The 22,308-nt window shown below is 44.4% G+C and overlaps 4 protein-coding genes across 4 annotated transcripts; 3 read left to right on the top strand and 1 right to left on the bottom strand.

The window, feature by feature from the left end:
- Window positions 1-565: 565 nt before the first annotated feature.
- Window positions 566-2,936, top strand: LOC125517238 (F-box protein At5g03970). The gene is made up of 2 exons (XM_048682420.2): window positions 566-1,776; window positions 2,479-2,936. Exons 1-2 carry the CDS (start codon window positions 609-611, stop codon window positions 2,529-2,531), a joined length of 1,221 nt encoding a protein of 406 aa, XP_048538377.1. The 5' UTR covers window positions 566-608; the 3' UTR covers window positions 2,532-2,936.
- Window positions 2,937-5,585: 2,649 nt separating this feature from the next.
- On the top strand, window positions 5,586-10,765 carry LOC125515586 (uncharacterized; the record flags this gene model as incomplete). Its single annotated transcript, XM_087531282.1, has 3 exons — window positions 5,586-6,249; window positions 7,488-7,583; window positions 9,889-10,765. Coding segments are annotated over 2 exons (717 nt in total), but the record flags the coding sequence as incomplete, so codon positions are not given.
- Window positions 10,766-10,908: 143 nt separating this feature from the next.
- LOC125515585 (uncharacterized) lies at window positions 10,909-13,667 on the bottom strand. The gene is made up of 3 exons (XM_048681083.2): window positions 12,358-13,667; window positions 11,399-11,501; window positions 10,909-11,298 (listed from the first exon to the last, which is right to left on the bottom strand). The coding sequence occupies exon 1, from the start codon at window positions 13,570-13,572 to the stop codon at window positions 12,427-12,429; it is 1,146 nt and encodes a 381-aa protein (XP_048537040.1). The 5' UTR covers window positions 13,573-13,667; the 3' UTR covers window positions 10,909-11,298; window positions 11,399-11,501; window positions 12,358-12,426.
- A 1,533-nt stretch (window positions 13,668-15,200) lies between these two features.
- On the top strand, window positions 15,201-22,219 carry LOC125512870 (choline/ethanolaminephosphotransferase 1). Its single transcript, XM_048677941.2, has 18 exons — window positions 15,201-15,565; window positions 16,391-16,400; window positions 16,485-16,535; window positions 16,641-16,718; window positions 17,252-17,327; window positions 17,412-17,434; window positions 17,512-17,612; window positions 18,150-18,244; window positions 18,429-18,497; window positions 18,710-18,779; window positions 19,122-19,185; window positions 19,262-19,302; window positions 19,420-19,504; window positions 20,959-21,021; window positions 21,122-21,180; window positions 21,280-21,332; window positions 21,718-21,790; window positions 21,870-22,219. The coding sequence occupies exons 1-18, from the start codon at window positions 15,429-15,431 to the stop codon at window positions 21,889-21,891; spliced, it is 1,170 nt and encodes a 389-aa protein (XP_048533898.1). The 5' UTR covers window positions 15,201-15,428; the 3' UTR covers window positions 21,892-22,219.
- The last annotated feature ends 89 nt before the right edge of the window (window positions 22,220-22,308 follow it).

Below are 22,308 nucleotides of genomic sequence, written 5' to 3'. Positions count from 1 at the left end.
TACTTGTACTCCAAGGCTTTGCCAGTATATAAACATGCGGCCCGAGACCAAAGGATACAACGCTTTCAACCTAATTTACAAAACCAACAACAGGGTTTTTGTAGTTGGCTGCACAATGTGTCAGATGGGTTCATGTGCTCTGTTTTTTGTTTTGTTGTGTCATAGTGGAGTCGGAGATGTCATGACATCCTCTAAGAACTGATAGGTTGCAGCGGATTAGAGCAGATAAGCCATGCACATCTTTCCTTCATAGCTCATCGTCAAATCTGGAATTGTCTATTATGGCGTGTGGTCTATGATGCCAGGGATCTAACTTGGCTCATCACTGAAACTTCTTTTATTTTGTTGATTATGTGTACATTTTTAGGGGAGTTGTAACTTTGTACAACTTTTAAGGGTTATAACTTTAGAAAATAATCCCTACAAAGAACTTCAGAAAATAAAAAAGGCAAGAAATCTGCGCATTGTGTTTATGTGGTGTGGGCTTTTTTTACTTTAGCTGTAGTGGGCTCTCTCCCTTCTCCTACCTAAAAGAAAGGAGTTTTGGGCTTCTATCTCACAGACAGCGTGACCCCTCTCGTCTCTCTGGTCAATCCACCACTTTCCCCATGAGTTGTGACGAGGGCGAGAGGAGTAGCCGCCGCCGCCGCCGCCGTCGCTCCCGCTCGTCGGCGGCGCGGCCGCTGGAGGATGACAACCTCCTCTCTGAGATCCTCCTCCGCCTCTCGCCGGATCCGTCCTCCCTCCCTCGCGCCTCCCTCGTCTCCAAGCGCTGGCTCGGCCTCATCTCTGACCCCGGCTTCTCCCGCCGCTTCCTTCTCCACCACCGCCGCAACCCTCCTCTCCTCGGTTTCTTCGACCCTTTCAATTTCAAACCTGCAATGGATCCCCCCAATCGTGTCCCGGATGGCCGCTTCTCCTTGTGCCTCCACGGCGAGAATGGCGACGGCATCTTCATGCCCTTGGGATCCCGCCATGGCCTCCTACTCATCTACCAATTAGCGCGGTACCAGCTCTTGGTGTGGGATCCCTTCAACGTCGACCTACACCGCCTAGCCGTTCCCCCAGAGTTCGATCGGCTCGAGGTCCCGTTCAAAGGGGCGGTTTTTCGCGCCGCCGGAGACATTCAACACTTCCGGGTGGTCTTGGTAAGCACAGAGGCAGACGAGCAGCAACATACACGGGCCTTCGCCCGCATTTACTCGTCGGAGACTGCCAAATGGGGTGATCGCATATCAACACCACTTCCATCCAAACTTCCCACCAAGAGTCACATGTACTTTACCATGGGTGTGCTAGTTGGGCATTCCCTTTACTGGTTGTTCAATGACAGATCGGCAAAAACTCTACTGTTGGATGGCATACTTGAGTTTGATTTGGAGAAGCAGATCCTAGCTGTGAAACCAGTACCAATGGGTATTCCCAAGGAAAACATGTGCCGATTCCAGGTTATGCGGGCAGAGGGTGGTGGCCTTGGCATTCTCTTTCTGTCAAATTTCAGCGCCCAATTATGGAAGGTGGAGACCGATTGTGATGGTGCTGCTTCATGGGTGCTAGGAAGAACTGTTGAACTGTATAAGCTACTTTCCATTGATTCAAGGAAGAAGAGGAAATGGCACCAAAGTATAGAGGGGTTTGCTGAGTACAATAATGTGCTGCTCCTACGGACACCTACCGACCTCTTCATGATCCAGCTTGAGCCACTGCAGTTCAAGAAAGTTTCCAAGACCAAGAAGTGGGTTCGTTATCATCCGTTTGAAAGTGTTTATGCTGCAGGTAATAGCATATGCCTTTACATTGTAGTAGGTATAGCAAAATCAAGATAATATCTATAATTGGTTGATTAAATGCTGTTCACATCCTTTCGTGTTAAGATAACAAGTGTAAGTAGTTCCATATAAATCGGTTCTTTTGCTGATGGATGATCTCCTCAACATATAGCGATGGAGTCTTCTTTTTGGATGTTTGTGTGGTGGTGTTCTATGTGATGGTTATGATTTGGAAAGAATATATTTTACTGTAGCTAACCAGTTCTGCTCTCTGGAGAGGTGATTCTACTCTATCGTGATTTGAGTTCCCTTAGTTGAAACCAGTTGTGCATCTCATTTGTCAAAAATAAAATAAAATTTAGCAATGCTGTTTTTTGCTATTCTCATACTCTTATTGTGGAGTGTGCTTAAGCATACTTCTCCCTTCAGGTTAGCTAATTGTCTGAGTGTGCATATTCTTCATTTTTTATGGCAATAGTGAGTATTTATTGTTTCAAGAATATTCTCTTTCTTAGAGAGTAGGGGTTTTGTTTATTTACTCGTCATGATGTATCAAACCTGAGTTATTTTCCTCAAATTACATATGTGAGTTTATCCAAATATCTCATCAATGCCCAATAATCTGATACAACTGGTAGTATTAGTGCATAGCTGCAGTGCAGATGTTTCTCAAGATGAGATACATAATGGTTGGAATTTCCCCTTGTAGGAATGAGCATTGGTGGTGGACATGATGGAGCTAAACTTTTGCACAATACATAAGATGATTGGTCAAATGGATATGCTATTGTGATGTATTAAATGAGGGAGTAAGCTTATCTTTTTAGTAGTAGCAGAATGGAATATTTCCCTTTCTTTTGCTTAATTGATATTTTCTGTTTACTTTTACTGGCTGCAACATTGCATTTGCTATTTTTGTGGCTACTACTCAATAAGGTCCAAGTGTGATTCTTATGTTGTCCCCTCTACTCAAGTAATTGATACCCAACAATACCTCAGCATTTGGCTTCAAACTTCGTTTATTAACTCGGGCCTATATAGGTTGCATTTCATATTGCTGTTCATTTGGGATTGTTGTAATACCTAGTGCTCGGTTGCAATTATTGTACAATCTTAGCCTTGTAGGCAGTTTGCCTAAATATTTTATCAGCATATTTTTGTTTGTCATTCTAACTCACTTATGTAATCTCCTTCTAGTGTTTTTTTTAGATGTTGATATTTTCTCGAGTTATGGACCGTCAATTGTATGATCGAAGGGTCCACATTCATCGAGGTTTTTATCCAATACCGATTAAAGGCGAGTGTAGTCAGCTGCCACTTGATAGATAAAGAAACAAATAATACCATGCTGGATTTTAGTTTTCATAAAAGCATGGCCGCAATGTCTAATAAAATGCAATAGTCTTCTGAAGGAAATAGATTTTAATGATCTTACTTGATATATATGATTATTTTCAACATCTCTATAATTTATTTTCGGGCATCCAAACTGATTATGTGATATTGAAAACATGCAAAACATTAAAATAAATCTTACAAGTACAAGTTCGAGATAGTATTGAACTTATAATTTTTCACCCTTGATTTGTAACTGAATTCTACATATGAGATTTAAATCCAAAATGAGAACTGTTTACCTTATACTGTGTGAAGGTTCTATGTTTTTTTCTCACAAAGAATAGATAAATATGAATATATTTATTTTTGACCTTGGCTAGCTGGACTATGGTCTTCCCTAATACCATTGTTAAACCTATTTCAAAATTCACCTTGGATACATCCCTTCTCTTCTGTCCATTACGACCACCCAGGCTTCATAGAGGTATTCCAACAAGCTCGGAGTCTCCCTTGCAAAAACTTTGATGGCAGAGGCACATCTCTTATAATTTCTAAAACATTAGAAGAGCCTTTCAAATCTGGAGCAGAATTCTTTCCCGCCTCTCGTTGCTTATTACAAATTGGAACATAGTCGTAAAAGCAACTTTAGAGGAGTCATTAAAAAAATCACATTAAGCTCTACTGGAAATATAGTTGCACTATCAGATGAGTCCGCTTCGGAGATGTAAACTTGAAATCCTTTCATGCGGCGGCCAATAAAGCCTGTAGTTCCGTCTTTTTGGTGGATCTTGCTAATTACTCTCTTGAAGGTGAAACTAGGCCTACTGTGCAAGGACTTGGTCTTTCTCTTCCTTTCTTTAGTAGCAGAAGCTAATGTTAGGTGTTTAAATCATACGAAAACTGTGAGATACTAACTCAGGGTGGACGGGACGAGCGGTCTGTTGGGCCCGCTCGTGGACCGAAGTGGACCGGACCGCAAGCGGTCCGTGAAAAGGGGACCGGAAATTGATCGGTCCGGTCCTGCCTTGGCCCGGTCCGGCTCGGTCGGACCGAAGGCAACGCGCTTCTTCCGCCCAGCCGCCGCGCCGGCGACGCCCTGCTATGGCGCCAGTGAGATCCGCGACGCCACGCCCCTTCCGTGTGTCACTGCCGCGCCCCTCCTCAATCCAGTTTCCTTTCCTTTTATTCTGTCGAACATAAAACAAGAAAGAACAAAAGAGGTGGGGTGCGATCCGATAATCATGGCATTATCCCGCGACTAGATCCACGTCAAAATTGAGACAAAATCGTGGGCTCATGCACGCGCTATACTACTTCCATGTGTACTAGATAAACTGCTATAAGGAACTAACATGCGCAGGCCATTTAGATCGGGGCATCATCGGCGACGTCCTCTGCAAGGATGGCGTTTAGATCAGGTCATCAGGCACGGCTGTTACGCAAAGGAATAAAGAAAGAGAGAAAACTGAAAAGCTGCAAGTCCTGTGCAGGCATGCCGTTTAAATCGGGCACCTTCCATGCGTGCATGCCATTTAGATAGAAAAAAAATTATATGAGACCCGCTTGATGAATGACACGTGGCATTTACAAATCCCAAAACATCTAATATCTTCCCTCCCCTCCCCCCTCCCTCCCTATTTCAAGTGGGGGTGGGGTAGATGCTTTGTGATTTGTAAATCTATGTGTCATCCATCAGAATGGGTCTCGCGTGAGACTTGGTCTTATAAAATTCTTTTTCCATTTAGATGGGGCACGTCCCGTGCGTGCATGGCGTTAGTGTTGCAGGTTCAAGGTTGGGAACGATAATGGCGGTCACGGTTCAGGAATAACAGCGGCGCCGCCCAGCGCACATAGTGCCCACCTTGTCGCCGGCGGTCGCGCATGCCACCCACGTCGCCACAGCAACCGCGCATGTCGCACACCTCGCCGCTGCACCCCGTGCAAGTCGCCGCCAGTGGTCGTTGGCCGGTCCGGCCCGGGCTTCATCGTCGCCGGTCTGGTCCTTGAAATCAGGACCTGTCATGCTGCTCGGTCTGGTCCGGCCCGGACCGCCGGCGGCCGGTCCGAGCCGTTTGGACCGGGACCGGACCGGTCTGGACCGTGTCCACCCTGAATACTAACAGTACAAACTTGTTGACCATCGTAGACATTGATTATTACTCCGCCGGTATTATCAAGTGTGCAGGTGGCTTGTGGGGGAGGTAGGTTCTTCCATTCCGTGTTGCTGAGAATGAGATGCAGAAATGGCTTGTTGGGTGTTTCTGTGGTTTGCTCCCTCTTCGGACTACGTAGCACACACTGGTTAACTGTGCGTGGACTTGTAGGAATTTAACCGCGTAATTCGCTAATCCGCATCTATTATGTCATGTTGAACTTTTATCTGGCCCTTGCTAATGAATGTTGAATGTTGAACTGCAACTGCAACTGCTTGCCTGCCTGGTACCACTTTTCTTTTTCTTTTACCTTGGGATGCGGTGACTGAAAGATGACTGGTTTCTGGTACTGCTTCCCTTTTCTTTTTCTTTGGTATGTGGTGTCAGGAGTGAGCAAGGAGATACAGCGATCGCCCGTGTTTACTCGTCCAAGACTGGCGGATGGGGTGCTCTCATCTCATTACTGCTTCCACCCAAGGATCCTAGTACTTCCGTGATTTGTACGGGATTTCCCGGTATCCTAGTTGGGCAATCCCTGTACTGGTTGCTCTCTGACATGAAAATTAAGGAAAGATCGAATGGCATCCTTGAGTTTGATTTGGAGAGGCAGGTCCTATCTCTGTTACCAGTGCCGGTGGATGCCATTCCTAACAAACTCCAGCTTATGCGGGCAGAGGGTGGTGGCCTTGGTATTTTCTTTCTGTCAAAGTTCAGCGCCCAATTATGGAAGATGGAGACCGATTCTGATAATGTTGCTTCATGGGTGCTGGCAAGAACTGTTGAACTGGATAAGCTACTTCTCATGAGTTCATGGAAGAAGAAGAGAGAGCCCCTATGCATAAAGGGGTTTGCTGAGTACAATAGTGTGGTGTTCCTACGGGCACCTACCGACCTCTTCACGATCCAGCTTGAGTCGCTGCAGTTCAAGAAAGTTTCCAGAACCAACTTCGTGGCTCGCTATCATCCGTTCGAAAATGTCTATGTTGCAGGTAATAGCATATGCCTTTACATTGTAGGTATAACAAAACCAAGATATTGTTTATAATTGGTTGATTGAATGCTGTTCACATCCTTTCGTGTTAAGCTAACAAGTTTCATATAAATCGTTTCTTTTATTGCTCGATGATCTACTTAACATATAGCTATGTTGTTCTAGCATTTTCTTTTTGGATGTTTGTTAGGTGGCGTTCTATGTGATGGTTATGATTTTGGAAAAACATCTTTTACTGGTAGCTAGCCAGTTCTGCTTTTCTGGAGAGGCGATTCTACTCTATCATGATTTTGAGTTCCTTTAGTTGAAACCGGTTGTGCGTCTCCTTTGTCAAAAAACAAAACAAAATGTAGCAATGCTTCCCCCCCCCCCCCCCCCCCCTATTCTCATACTCTTATTATGGAATTATATGGTTTGAGTCAGAGGTGTGAAATTCATTATCTGTTTGCTCTGTTGTCATCCTAGAATAAAACAATGACACAATGATCAGCAGTTCTTTGTATAATAATCGAATTACATTTTATTGTTGCCTGCCTACTGGCATATTCAGAATTGTACAATGTTAGTATTAGTGCATAGCTCCATTGCAGATACTTCTCAAGATGAGAATATGAGATACATAACGGCTGGCAACTGAAGACAACTACATGAATAAAAACTAGCTTGAACCAATGAAATGTCAAATAGGTAGATCAGTTGGCATATTCTGAAGCTTCCATTCAATCAATATTTGTTATCATTGGTCTTGCTAATTTTAAAATCCACTATAACGATTTGGCTTGATATTTTAAAAACAGTTGTTCTGACAGTGGCAAGGTAGACAATCAACAAATTGAGTTTATTTTCTTTACCGGTTGAATATATTTTAAAAATGAATAATCATGATCCTTTTTATTGCTAGAGTTTATTAGTGTGGGTATATTTTATTTTATCCACTATGGCATGGAGCGAGCCTAAGCATAATTTTAGGTAACTTCTACCTTCAGGTCAGCTAATAGTCTAAGAGCGCACGTTCTTCAGTTTTGTGGCACTAGTGGGTATGAATTGTTTCGAGAATATTCTCTTTATTTGATAGTAGATGGGGTTTTATTTATCTACTCGTCATGATGTATCAAATGGGAGTTGTTTTCCTCAAATTACATATGTGAGTTTATCCAAATGGAAGTATTAGTTCATTGATGCAGTGCAGATGTTTCTCAAGATGAGATAAATAATGGTTGCAATGCCCCCTTGTAGGCATGGGCATTGGTGGTGGACATGATGGAGCTGAAGTTTTGCACAATACGTAAGATGCTTGGTCAGATGGATATGCTATTATGATGTATTAATTGAGTAAGTAAGCTTTTCTTTAAGTAGCAGCAGAATGAAATATATCCCTTCTTTTGCTTCATTGATATTTTCTGTTTACTTTTACTGGTTGCAACATCGCACCTGCTATTTTCGTGGCTACAAATCGATAAGATCCAAGTGTGATTTGTATGTTGTCGTTTCTACACAAGTAATTGATAGCCAACAATTCCTGAGCATTTGGCTTTGAACTTCATTTATTAACTCGGGCCTATATAAATTGCCATTTCACGTTGCTGTTCATTTGGGATTGTTGTTGTACCTAGTGCTCGCTTTGAATTATTGTACAATCTCAGCCTGGTAGGTGGTTTGCTTAAACATTTTATCAACATATCTTTGTTTATCACTCTAACTCACATATTTAATCTCCCTCTAGTTTTTTTAGATGTTGATATTTTCTGCAGTTATGGACTGTCAATTGTATGATCGAAGAGTATCATAAAGGGCTACTGTAGTCAGCTGCCACATGATAGATAAGGAAACAAATAATACCATGGTAGATTTTAATTTTAATAGAAGTGTAGCCGTAATATCACAATAATGTTCTCAAGGAAATAGATTTTAATAATCTTACTTCATATATTAGATTATCTTTCACATCTCTATAACTTATTTTTGGGCGTCCTCACTAATTATTTGAGATTAAAATTGAAAACATGCAAAACATTAAGATTAAGTCTTACAAGTGCAATTTCGAGATAGTATCAAACTTTTAATATTCTGATTATAGTTGTTCGTCCTCAATTTGTAACGGAATTTTACATATTCGATTTAAATACAAAGTGAGAATTGCTTACCTTATACTATGGGAAGGTTTTATGTTTTCACTTTTTCGCAAAACAATAAGTATGAATATATGGTTTTTTTTGTAACCTTGGCTGCCTTGACTATGGTCTTCCCTAATACCATTGTTAAACTTGTTTCAAGAATTTCACCTCAGAATACATCCCTTGTGTTCTGTACAATCAAACCAAAGCCCGTAAAGCAAAGATCTTCCACCTTGAGAAATTTTGGGGTGCCCGGACCACCTAGGCTTTGTAGAGGTATTCCAACAAGCTTGGAGCCTCTTTCAAAAACTGAGATGACAGAGGCACATCTCTTCTAATTTCGAAAACATTAGAAGAGCCTTACAAATCTGGAGCAGAATCCTTTCTCACCTCTCATTGTTGATTGCAAATTGGAACTTTGCGTCAACCTTATCATTGGACTTGAAGAACAAAGGCCTATGTCTGCTGTAAAAAGCAACATTAGAGTAATCATAAAAAAATCATATTAAGCTCCACTGGAAAAATAGCTCCACTATCAGATGAGTCTGCTTCATAGATGAAAACTCGAAATCCTTTCATGCGGTGGGCAATAAAGCCTATGGAAGAAATCTCGTTCAACCTCTTTCAGACCGTCAGGGCTCTTCAACCGACGATGATGAAGTCAAAGCTGCTATTATCTCGAGAACCTTTGGTAACAGAGTGGCTACCTCTCGACCCCCTTCTCTGGATAGGAGGTTGATAGTGTCGTCAAGCAAATTCCCCTGGCCCTGATAGCTTTAACGGGTTGTTCACCAAGAGATGTTGTTTGATCATCAAAGAACTTTAAAATCTTTGTGATGATTGTTATGAATGTGCAATCCTTCATACCAACCCCTATCACCTCCAAATGGATATGGAATACACTACTCTTGACTCTTTAGTTAAACATATAAGTGGAACACTTACATAGTCAATTTTAGCCTTGATCAATCGGGGACTTAAGGAAGTACTCCCTCTGTAAACAAATATGACCTAAAAAAGCTGAAACTCCAGCATGCTAAGGCACCTGACTGGAAGAATCCCTTGACCATCTAGCTTGTATATTCGATTTGCTACTATCTTGCTTGAGGTTTTTCTGCATGAATTTTATTACTTTCGATTTGTTACTGACAATCTAGCTTGTCTATTTCTGAAAAGTATACCTATTAGGTTCCAACTAAATGCATCTATTTAATGCATTTCCCGAAAATGGAGGTATTTGAACAACTGATCTTTTAGCTTCCGATATAGCCAAAGGCTTAGAATGTGTGAACAGCAGATGCTGAAGGCTTTAGGTAAAAAAAATATAAGTAGAAGGCGTGCCACTTGAAATTAACTGTTCCATTGGGTTTTGTCCAGTAGTTGAGATGATTCAACTTTGGAGCTTTTGGTCCAGTTTTCACGATGGCGAACCGAATCTGTAGTGTTTGAATCATACGAAAATTGTCAGATACAAGGAATAGTACAAAGTTGTTTGTCTGATGACGATGTTGGTTGCTCCGCAGGTATCTGGAGATGTGGGAATGGCTTGTGATCGACGCGTAGGTTCTTCCGTTTGGTGTGGCTGAGATGCAGAAATGGCTTGTTGGAGTGCCCATTTGGTGTGCTCCCTCTTCCTACTAAGTGGCACGCACCGAACCATGCGGCTGGACTTGTAGGAATTTAACAGCATAATTTGCTGATTAGTGCCTACTATGTTGAACTTTTATCTGGTCGTAGCTGATGAATGTAGAATGATGAGCTGCAACTGCCTGCCTGGTGCTGCTTTCCTTTTCTTTTTGGTTTGAGATGCAGTGACTAAAGGACTCGTTTGAGCTGGCTGTCGTCTGAAAGTATTTCACGAGTTAGCTTTCTCATCATTCAGGTGAAAACCGATGGGCCTCTAATCTGAAGAAATAAGATGATCTGCTCTGTGTTGCAAGTTGCTGTCATGCCGCCGGTGTCATTAGTTGGCTGTCATCGGAGACATATGCGTCCTCCATGAAGCCAAGGTTCAGCCCTATGTTTTCCTCCCGGCTGCAAGAGAAATATGCGTCCTCCATGAAGCCAAGGTTCAGCCCTATGTTTTCCTCCCGGCTTCAAGAAGCTCACTTTCAGAGCTGCGACCACGAACTGCCATACGAGCCGGCACACCCCATTCATCCTCTGGCTGTTGCCGGCCGCAAAGTACAGGTGAAGGCGCAGGTGCGCCCTCACTGCTGCCGGAGACACGGGCGGGATGGCTCGCAGCCGAGAACAGGGCACGCACGAGCAATGCCAGCCCGCCCGCGTTCGCGCCTCAGCTGACGCGTGGTGCTTACAGATTTCTCTTCTGTTAGAAAAATTGCCTCCAAGGGCAAGTCCTGCATGATCTCAGGAAAGGAAAAAAGAGGTCACCACTAGCTAACAGCAATAGCGCATAGAGTCTGGAGGTTTCGTGCAAGTGTCAGACTTGATGAAGGGTGAATGGCGTCTAGTTTCAGTTACTTAGCTGCCATCGATTTCAGTCTCGTGTTTGCAAGCGATTAGGCGCCAAACAACAAACAAGCAGACCGACAGCATGAGAAGTCCGGTTTCCAGTCCAACAAAATCTGTCACACACCCAAAAAATGAAGATTTTACGCAACACAGTGACTCTGTTTCCACGAATCTTCTGCTCAACTCCGTAACCGGCAGCAACCCTCCACTTCTCCCCGAGTCGCTTCCGGAATCGAGATCTCCGTTGGTCCATTCACATAGGTACAGCAAATCTGATCCTCCTGGGGTCAAAAGCAGTCTAGTGTGTTCTTTCCTGCGCATGATGAAAAACCTTCCAGCACGATGTTGCGAAAGCGATCTTGTGCTGCATCGCAACTCCTCGCCGCTCCAAGGGTTTAAACCTTTTCCGGTAAAAAAAGGGTTTAAACCATGATCTTCTGTATAATGGTAATGGTTCTCTGCAGATAGGGGAAACAAAATAATTGAATTAGCTAAATGTTTGAGATTGGCAAAGAATTCTAGCCAATTCTAGGTGTTCCAGCTGTCAAGCTCACGCACCATGGAGAAGAATGGTTCACATGGTTTGTTGTCATGCAGGTAAGCAACATCACACTGCCGGATGAATGTGTCGCTGTTTCTTCAAGATGCGCTGGAACTTGCTCTGCAAAAACATGCTTCTCCAGTTGCCTTACAAGTTACAACTACAGATAGTGTGGTTGCGTTGTTCATCTACTAGTGTGGTTGCGTTGTTCATCCACTAACGCTGCAGGTAGAAAAGTAACAGTCATGCTGCAAACGACTAACGCTGCAGGTAGTTGCAGAGGTGCTAAGCTCCGTGCCAGAGCAACTTCATGATTCCAAATTACAAGAAACATTGTATTGCTTTCATTTTTAACCAATGGGATGGAAAGATGCTGGTACCCTTGTCATCATGAAAATAGCTAAAAGGAAATTAGATAAAATAAAATCTACCTCTGTTTCTTAGGGGTCTTTCCGAGAAGATCATAGTAAACAGGGGAAGTCAAGAAACCTGGATATCGATCAATCCTACAGTGACTCTAACAGTCCAATCATGGAATATTTGCTTAAGGCGCAGGAGAATCATATTCAGTTTTGTACCTAGGAATACACCATTGGATATGCTCTTGGAACACTTAAAATCATTTTGCTTTTTTTTATCAGAACTTAGGCTACCAACATTATTCTCTATGTACATTCAATATACAATAGTATAGTGTCAAAAAACGTCTTATATTTTGATACAGAGGGAGTACAAGCTAATTCAGCCAGTTGAACAAACAGATTATAAGCATATGTTGTAAATGGCACTATATCATGCTACCAAAGTTTGACACATGAGTAAGATGTCTTGACATATTCACGTTTCCGGAAATCTCATCTTACATTCTCATTCTGATTGATTGAACAGACAGTATCACTCCATACAAACACAGTAGTAGTTTCAAATGCTTTTGCTTAATCAACTGTATCAAAACAAGCCAGGCAATGCAACTCACTGAATCAGGTGTGAAGCAAGCACCGGCAACAGAAGACTATAGCTTATTAGCCTTCCTCGGGCCTCCATCCTACGCCTTCATCTTGCGGAGCCACTTGAGTGAGCTCTCGAGCTCACTGTACGCGGTTGCCTGCGGAATGCTCTTGCTCTCGATCCCATAATCAAACACCTCATATGCATCCGGAACCCTCCCCGCCCGACACAATGCCCTGATGAACGTCGCGTACGCCGGTGGCTCGAGCTTCATCCCAGCCCCTACAATGGACTTGTACACCTCGAAGGCCTTGTCCAGCTTCCTGTTCCTGCAGAGCCCCATGAGCAGCGTGTTGTACGTCCGGTCATTGGGCTCGCACCCATTGGCCTGCATTTCCTCAAGCAGCTTGAGCGCGCCAAGGGCGTCGCCCTTGACGCACATCCCGTTCATGAGCGAGGTGTAGGTGATGACGTCCGGGAAGAGGCCCTGGGCAGCCATGGCGTCCAGGTAGGTCCTGGCCTTGGCGACGAGCCCGGCGCGCGCGAGGCCGTAGACGAGGGTGTTGTAGGTGACGAGGTCGGGGTCCACGCCGTCGTCCTTCATCCGGCGGAGCACGCCAAGGAGCCCCGCGGTGTCGGAGTCGGCGCAGTGCCCCTTCATGAGGGCGTTGTAGACGTGGGCGTCGGCGCGGACGCCGTGGTCGGCGAGCACCGGGAGGAGCTGCCCGATCTCGCGCGGGTCGCCGCGGCGGCAGCAGGCGTCAGCGAGGGCCAGCAGCGCCGGGCGCGGCGCGGGGTTGTCGGCGGAGTACGGGAGCGCCGCGAGGAGGTCCCGCGCCGCGGCGACGGAGCGATGCGCGGCGAGGCGGCGGAGGATGAGGGCGAGCGACTGCGCAGGGAGCGGGATGGTGGGCGCGGCCTTGAGCGCGAGCGAGGCGGCCGCGTCCACGTCGGCGTCCACCGCGGCGCGGATGGCGGCCGAGAGCTCCGCGGGCGTGGTGATGGGCCTCTTCTCGGCCGGCGGCCCCGGCCGGTCCGGCAGGGCCAGGGCCCCCGCGTGCTCGGAGGCGGCCCTGGGGGTTCTCCGGGGCGGCTTGCCGTGGGGCGGTTTACCGTCGGCGGGACGAGGCCCACGCGGTGGCGGGGGAGGGGGCGGCGGGGTGGACGCCGCGGAGGGCTTCGGGACGAGGGCGTGGCGGGGGACCTTGGCGGCGCGCATGGCTTGCGCCGGCACCCTCCCCATCGTTGGCGGCGGCGGCGGCGGAGGCGCGGGAGGGCGGCGAGGAATGGGGATGGGAATACGACCGTGGGGTGCCGGGTGGGCTTTGGCACGCGGGAGCCCGGATCTCAGCCCAATGTAAGAAGATTTCATGGGCTTCGTGGGCTTGTTGTTGGGCTGGATTTTCTCTCACGTGCTCGACGTTGACGGACGGTAAACGCACAGGACACGAAGACAGGGACACGGGAAATTCTGTCGTGGTCTTTGCCGGCCTGCCCCTCCACCTTTTCGCAATTCGTGAAATCGGCCCTAGGTTGTACCGTCCGACACCTAGGAATGGGCGTCGAGTGTGTATGTATGGTCACGTCTCTTTGTTGCTATACTTTTGGTATTGATAGCAATGCTGCACATAAAGTTTTGTTGGATGTATGATGGATTTGCTGTTACGTAGAGCGACATATTCTTCTGTCCACTAGAAATCATGATTGCAATGGCTCGCATACAAACCGACGGGCAAATGCGTTTGCATTCGACTCTTGCCTAAATTTCGACGTTTGAGAGCTTTTTTTTCATGTCCTTCTACTGAGTTAAAAAATGAACCAGATTTAAGAGAGGCATGTGACAATGCTCATGTGCCATTACGACTTATGACCAAAGCGGTTTCCAACGATAGGAGAACAGGTGATTGTTACTTGTATGGCGACATCATCTAATAACCTAATAAAAAGATATCTAGTCATAATATCATGATTGTGAGAGGTTTTTTCATGCCATCCTCCCCTCCACATTTTTGCAAATTCATGAAATCAAGCCTACGTTGTACAACAACGGGATACAAAGACCATACGACACGTATGCGTGTGGTCACATTTCCAGTTCCCTACTTTTAATGCTGATAGAAACGTTTCATGAATACTACTCCGTGTCACTTGTGTGAGTGTTTGTTATGTGGAGGCACACATATCCCTTTTCATTAAGCTCGTGCTTGTACCGGTCGACAAGCTTTAAGGATTATATTCACGACGCTTTCTTTGCTCATTATGACCTAATTTGTCGTTTTGTCTGCAAGAGGCAAGCTGCAAAAGGAATTTCTATTTGCTTCGTGAAGCACCGAATCCACAACATACAAAAAATGCTGAACGAGGAAATAAAAATAAGCTGCCTGACAGAAAACGCCAAATTGAACGAAAATGGCCAGGCACGAGGACACAACCGAAAAGTAACAAAGTTGCATGTGGCTTTTTCACTTGAATTTTTTATGCCAAGAGGTAGTTTTTCCGCGTCCTTCTGATGCATTCGGCTATAATCGTTGTAAGGGGTATACACTTACACATAGCTTAGGGAGTGCACGGGACAAATGTTCCCTTAGCCATTTTATACATTTATCCATGCATGTACGTCGTAATCCAAGTTCGTGATAACAACGTTTTTGAAGGCCCCTTGTCAATCTGTTTTTGGATCGACCACTCGTCATTGCATAAATGTACGTTGCCACATCGCCGCACGAAATTTTTTACGTCACCATATTGTCAAAGAAGGGGCAAGCAATATGAGCCACAGATGGCTCCTCCCAGTTGTGTGTTGACCTAGACGGCAGTAGGGGTGCTTATTCATAAAACTACGCCCTGCAGGGGGGCGAATCGTGAAACGGCCAGGCCTTCCCTCTCTCTTCCCTCCTCCCTCCGCCTCATATCACCACCACTCACCCAACCGGCGGCCACCACCATTGCCAGCCACAACGGGACAGATCCCCGCATAAATTCCTCCACCCGTCGCGCCGCCCCCATTCGCCCACGCGCGCGCGCCCGCGGCCGCCTCCTCCTCCCCCCCATTCGCCCCCTCCCTCCCTCCGCCGGCCGGGGATTCGGGTTTGGGGCGAGATGGGGTACGTCGGGAGCCACGGCGTGGCGACGCTGCGCAAGTACAAGTACAGCGGCGTCGACCACTCCATCGTCGCCAAGTACATCCTCCAGCCCTTCTGGTCGCGATTCGTCAACGTCTTCCCGCTCTGGTTCCCGTAAGCGCCCTCCCCTCCCCCCCTGGTCCGCTCCCCGCTCCGTATGCTGTCCTCCACGAGCGCTCCCCGTGCGCGCCCGCCCGCCCGCTTGATCCGTTCCGTATCAAGCTCAATGCGTGAGTAATGCGGTGATGTTCGTGAAATAGCCCCGCGTCCTGTTTCCATGTTGCTTTAGCGCGGATGATGGTAGCGTTCTGGCACTCTGCGTTGATCCGTCAGGCCGAGACACGAGCTATGCCCCCGTGTTTGTGTGTGTGATTTGGAATGCGCGCTTTGTTTTAACGAGGAACCGTCTTTAGCCGAGACTCTCTTTAGCCTGGGGAGCATCTTGCAGGCACCTGGTGCAGACAACGCTAAAGCAGTCTTGAGTGACGAGCCCTGGCTTTTGCTTAGTGATAGTGGAGTTGCTAATGAGGCGCTGTAAAGCTCGCTTTGCACATATTCCGTTGTATAATTAATACCGGATTAGCTACTCGCCTTCGTACACCTGCTAGCGCGATGTTCTTTAGTTTCTCTAAAGCCGGTGATTCGAAACTTCAATGTAGTCATTTTATATTCATGTAGGGTCAGAGTGACACATTCCAAACACATGATTTTTAATGAAGGATTTTGCTGTGGTGGGTTCGTTGTGATTTGTGAATCTAAGACACATCATGCTTGTTTATATACTTATTATAATGAAGGTTTAGCAGCGGTAAATTATAGTATCTTATAGTTACTTAATGGAAGTAATTTCGTTTTTTTCATTCATCTTGTATTGTTTGTTCAAATATGTGGACTGTAGACTAACCTTCTTTCTTTTGTCTCTGTCGAAATCATCCGCAGACCCAACATGGTGAGAGTTCTGCACATGCTGCTGTTGTCGCAAGCGATGCTATTTTGTTTGAAGGCCTGATAAAACATTGCCTTTTATTTCCAGATCACGCTGACAGGTTTCATGTTTCTGCTGACATCGGCATTGCTTGGCTTTGTAAGTAATCTAGAGCACGCAAATATGAAGATTTTGCGTCTTGTTAATTGCCACCGCAGTAATACTCTAGCAAGCTTTTAACTTGTCACTGTCATTTTGCTGCAGTTGTATTCACCTCATCTTGATACAGCGCCCCCTAGATGGGTTCATCTTGCGCACGGAATCCTTCTCTTCCTTTACCAGGTATCCAACTTTATATGCTCACCCAACCATTGTTGAGGAAATCGTTAACTGGTAGCTACTCAGTTGCTAGCGAGTAGGGGATTATTAATAGGCTAATCGGCAAGTTAATCGGCCATTTAATCAATTAATCGGCCGGTTTATCAGTTTATCAGCTACTCGGTGACCCAACGAGTAGCGATTAATTGGCAAGTTAACTGGTTAATCGAATGAATTGTTGAACAGGGCACCCAACCATGCAATACTGTACCATCTTATTCTCCCTTTCCAGCATAACACAACTGCCACGTTTTCTATAGAACAGATAAGGGTGATATTAATCTGCAGTTCTGGCAATATTGTTCAAGCATTTATGACCCATGCACGAAGGGCTTGCTATTAATTTTATGCATGCTAAGGTTCCTAAATGTCTTCAATGTGTGGCCCCTTGTCCTATTAGTCTCTAAATCTCTAGATTTTCTTACGGTTCTACCATGTGTAATTTCCAGTCACTGCCAGTTTAGAATTGTAATATACATGTTGAAATATGGATGCAGACTTTTGATGCTGTGGATGGTAAACAAGCAAGACGTACCAACTCATCAAGTCCTTTAGGCGAACTTTTTGATCACGGTAATCCACATTCCAAATTCGGCTTGCTGAACTCAGTTTTGGGAAAGCATGCATGTGACACTGACAAGCTTTTGTCCTGAACAGGATGTGACGCGCTTGCATGTGCTGTAAGGATATTCATCACTTTGTTTCGTACATATGCATAGATACTAAATTGTTGTGAACTGATTAGTCTATCTATTAGTTTGAGTCCCTGGCTTTTGGGAGCACAGCTATGTGTGGAAATGCTACCTTCTGGTTTTGGGTCATTTCAGCTGTCCCCTTCTACTTCGCAACCTGGGAACAGTGAGTTAATTTGTTCTTTCACTTCTATGTTACAGCATCAAACTATCTTAGGAGCAAGTATTGCTCTATACTCTTCTACACCTATCACCAAACTGGTTGTACTTTTGCTTGGATAATGTCGCCCTTATGAAGTATAATGATTCCATGTCCCTTTGGATGCTTTATAATTTTTAAATGATGAACATGTCTTGCAGTGCTTGTGCCATCTTTTTTTTTTCAAATGGTTTGTGAATCTTCATATGCCTTACTTGTACCAGCTCTTTTCATGTGGTTTGTTAAGTTGGAAGTGTTTTAATGTTCTCATAGAAGGTGCCAAGTAGGAAGCATGTTGGAACCTTATTAAGATTCCCGCAATTTAGTTTCCACAAGAGCATAGAAGCACTACTATTTTTGAGTTTGAAACCTTCTTACTATTGATGCCTTGTAATATTTATGGTTATTCCTATATCTGTGTTGGTGATACCTCCGCAGACATTTGTTGTGTTACTTTTGAGTGGTATCATATTTCCATCTCACACATAATTGCTCTCTGTGTAGCTATTTTACAAATACACTTGTTCTTCCTATAGTCAATGGGCCGACTGAAGGCCTTATGCTGATCTATGTGTGCCATATCGTCACCTTTTTCACAGGTACTATTTGACTTAACTTTTATCAACCTTCACAGAATCAAATCATGTCGAGCTTGTCAATCTTCATAGTTTTCTCCTGCTAATATACCGTACATATGTATCCGTCATGTATACGTCGTTCGTATCCAACCATATAGTTTACTGATATTAACTGCACATCTTTCCTTTCACTTTCCTTCCATAGGAGCTGAATGGTGGGCACAGGATTTCCGGAAATCAGTGCCCCTCCTTAATTGGGTGCCTCTTGTTCCTGGTATGTAGACCACCAAGCTTATGGTTCTAATTTTGCTTTTGTATTAAAACCATATGTTAATAATTTTCTTAACATGAAGCCTGACTGTTTCATCTGTTGCCGATGAAACCGTGTGCTGTTAATACTGTGTGAAAACTGTAAAATGAACTCGGATAGTGACAAATGCTGGCATTCCCTATGCTGAAGTCTATTTTCCATTGCTTCTTTTCCAGAAATCTCGCTCTATGGCATTGTGCTGTTTCTAATGATTGCTTTTGCTGTAATTCCGACAATTGGATCTAAGTAAGTTCTGTTTGTCATTTTGCGTAGTATTTTCTGTTTCGATTCTCGTTCTATCTGATCTGTGTTTTTTGCTTGCTCAATAGATCTGAAACACCTCTTATTGTACTACATAGCTCTAATACTCCAGTTCAAATAATCCCAGTGTCGAGGATCTGAATTACCCTCTTATTCTTTTTTATGTTTATTTATCTTGTTTATCCTCTTGTATTGGTTTGGGGTGCTAGCGAGGCAGATCTCTGAGCCTTTGAGTTGGAAAGGCACCACATTTGTTTAATTTAGAACTGATCAAACATTCAAGTGTTAATCAAGCTGCACTAAGCTAGTGTTGTAACCTACCTACAGCACTCACAATGTTTACAAAGTCGTCGAAGCAAGAAAAGGAAGTATGGTGCTGGCACTAGCAATGGTAAGGTCTAGATTTGTTGTCGTATTGCATAAAACTTTTCTCCATGTGACTTTCCACCCTTCTTCATTTTTACCAGCTCTTCCCTTTCGTTCTACTCATGGCTGGAACTCTCGTGTGGTATCCTCTTGACCCTTCTGAGTTCTATTGTATATATCTACTCTTTTAAAAAAAGAGCAATAACGTAGAAAAAAAATCTGTTACGTCATTACTGATGGATGTTACTTCAATGTGCAGGTCCTATCTATCTCCTTCAGATATAATGAGAAATCAACCACATCTGCTAATTATTGGAACTGGTTTTGCGTTTGGCTATCTTGTGGTAAGGCCTCTTCTAATACCTAGATTAAATATCTGGTTGATCTGTGTTTTGATGATGTTGCTCTTTTACACCTTTTCATGTTTGAAACTAATTCTTCATTTTGCCTGCCAATCTGGGCATTGTCACTACTGTTGCGATTCTGCTCTTGTTTTGACTCTTTATCCAAGGGTAGTTAGATTGGTCTCTTGGTTTCTATACCACCGTGACAGAATACTTCATTTTAATGTTACATATTTGGTCATGGTTAAATGACCAATTGAAACCTCATAATCTGCTCATCAAACAGCTTTCAATCCCTCAGATTTTAATTCCAAAAAATGGAAATTGGGCAGAACCTCCCCTGTAATTTTGATCCCACATCTCACACAATTCATATATATAAATACAAAATGCATCACAACATGTACAACTACCAGAAACATCCACACATACTCCCTCCGTTACCAAAACGTCCTATATTTAGGAACAGAGGGAGTACATCACATCCAGGTTCACATTCACCACATACATCAGTACTAGTTCACAACTACCAGTCAAGTCAGAATCAATAACCTTCTCAAAATAAAAACACTTGATCTCCTTTCTAGTTTTTTTGGGTCGCCAAGCAATTTAATTTTCAGCACATAACTTGTATTTGGATCCATCCTGTAAATAGAAGAGAAACTTATGCATGACATTGCTACTGGATATGAGGCAATCTGCTCCTTCCAATCCTGCATTTGGAGAGCAATTTGTGGAAGACACTCACCCTTCTAGACACGCCGACGACGCCGAACCTGAAGCCAAGCCTGCAGCCGCACCGTGGCCCAAGCCCGCATCCACGCTCAACCATGCAGCTGAGCTCGCAGCCGCGCCATGGCCTGTGCCCGCAGCTGAGCTCACCGACGAGCGCTCCACAGTCGCGCTGTTCCCGCTGCCGTGCCTTGGCTACCATCCCCAGCCCCGCCTTGGCCGCCCTCTGCCGTGCCTGGGTTGCCGTCCGCCGCTGTGCTTGCTCCGACCCCTGCAGCCGTGCCTGAGCCGCCACCCGCAGCCACCTGTTGGTCCATGGCCCCTCAGCTCACGCCACCGCCACGAGCCAGCCCTCCGCCGCCGCTGCTAGGGTTCAGGTTGGGTGGGGACTCGAGATAGGAACGAGAGCGACGGTTCGGTCGGGATTGTTTCTTCGGTTTGATATAGGATAGCGACTAGTAGAGGGGTATTTTGGTCCACCTAATTTTTTTTTTGACGGAACGGTGTAACGGAACCAATGGCGGTTGTCACATAAGGAAAGAAATTAAGACTAGATATGTCAAATAGGGAAGATAATTTTCTACAGGGCCAGACAAGGAACCTCATTTTAAGTTAGTGTCAAGTAAGGAATTTTCTCTATTAATTGGGGGGCACGTTTCTTTTGTAGATGCTGTTTTTCATAACTGTATGGACATTACTTATCTGCTTATATTGCTGCACAGGGAAGAATGATTCTGGCTCACTTATGTGATGAACCCAAAGGTCTGAAGACAGGAATGTGCATGGTAGTTGCCTAATGACCTGGTTTCTTTGCAGTGTTCTTTATGGAGCCTATGCCAGTATGTTTATACTTTGTCATGTCTAAAAACTGGCTTCCTTTTGCAGGCCCTGGCATATTTCCCGTTTGCAATTGCAAATGCGCTGACTGCCCGACTTGATGATGGGTTTGTGCCTCTGAGCCTTTTGTATTACACTGTATAATTATCATGGGCTATGATGGGTTTTGTATGACACTCTCATTTTATGGTCATTGATCGTTGCAGAAACCCCCTTTTTGATGAGCAGCTCGTTCTCCTGATATACTGCTTATTTACAGGTATTATCTTATTTTCACAGCACATTTCTTTTCAATGGACGAGTTGCAGAGTTTTGCATTCAATATACTAGAGGGATCATTTTTGTACTGTTGTTAAAAAGTAGTACGTATTATTTTTCTGGTTTTCTATTTTAGATTAGTGAATCTGTTTATATTGTCATGCGTTTGGTCAGGCATTGGATTGTTGTATTAGTCACTTGGTTGTACTTTGGTACTTGTTCTTGATTTATAAGCTTCAGACGGATCCTCCAAGTTATTCTTTACAGTAACAAATTTCACTTGACAAATATATATCACGAGACATGGATTACAGTATATCATGTGCCCATCATAGGCTGTAGTGCTAAACGTATCTTTGATCTGACTACTTTGATCAATTTGACAGTGGCGCTGTACATGCATTTTGCTACGTCTGTTATCCATGAAATCACCAACGCACTTGGGATTCATTGCTTCAGGTTTGTCAATTATCACTGCAATTCTTTTCCACATTTTGCATCAATTGTTCTGACTGACATGATTTCTGTCTGGCTACAGAATCACAAGGAAAAAGGCGTAACTCTGACTTAGTTGGTAATCAACATGGTATCTACCAAAGAAGCAAACATGCCTGCTTGTCTTCATTATAGGGGTGATGTACGAATCATATTTGCATCTGTCATTACAGGGACATTCTCCCCTGAAATTTACATCAGCACTAAAATTTGTGCTGATGAGAAAACAATGTATGTGAAATAGTTGGCAAAATTTTGTTGTATTGTTCATAGAGCAAATGCTCAGCAAAAACTTTCTGGGGGAAATGCTGTGCTGATTGGCAGAAGTTGCCTTTGTAACTTGTCACATTGTAACATCAGCAGAGATGCGGATAGTGTTGTTTATGCATTTTATTCGTCTCTTTTTTCGACCCAATGCCTCCATGCATGTTCCGATTTTCAGAGGCGGATACCATTAGCAGTCGGTTTTGTTTCTTTTTTGT

The sequence above is a fragment of the Triticum urartu genome, chromosome 6A (assembly GCF_056163025.1).
Source record: "Triticum urartu cultivar PI428250 chromosome 6A, HENAU_Tu73, whole genome shotgun sequence".
NCBI classification, from domain to species: Eukaryota; Viridiplantae; Streptophyta; class Magnoliopsida; order Poales; family Poaceae; genus Triticum; species Triticum urartu.
This window is presented reverse-complemented; position numbering and strand designations above follow the sequence as displayed.

Bases quoted from the DNA above. Each gene is read 5' to 3' on its own strand.
- LOC125515585 (XM_048681083.2), bottom strand. From the start codon at position 13,572: ATGGGGAGGGTGCCGGCGCAAGCCATGCGCGCCGCCAAGGTCCCCCGC.
- LOC125512870 (XM_048677941.2), top strand. From the start codon at position 15,429: ATGGGGTACGTCGGGAGCCACGGCGTGGCGACGCTGCGCAAGTACAAG. The intron at 16,536-16,640 runs GTAAGTAATCTA...ATTTTGCTGCAG, and splicing joins CATCGGCATTGCTTGGCTTT to TTGTATTCACCTCATCTTGA. The intron at 21,333-21,717 runs GTATTATCTTAT...TCAATTTGACAG, and splicing joins GATATACTGCTTATTTACAG to TGGCGCTGTACATGCATTTT.
- LOC125517238 (XM_048682420.2), top strand. From the start codon at position 609: ATGAGTTGTGACGAGGGCGAGAGGAGTAGCCGCCGCCGCCGCCGCCGT. The intron at 1,777-2,478 runs GTAATAGCATAT...TTCCCCTTGTAG, and splicing joins TGAAAGTGTTTATGCTGCAG to GAATGAGCATTGGTGGTGGA.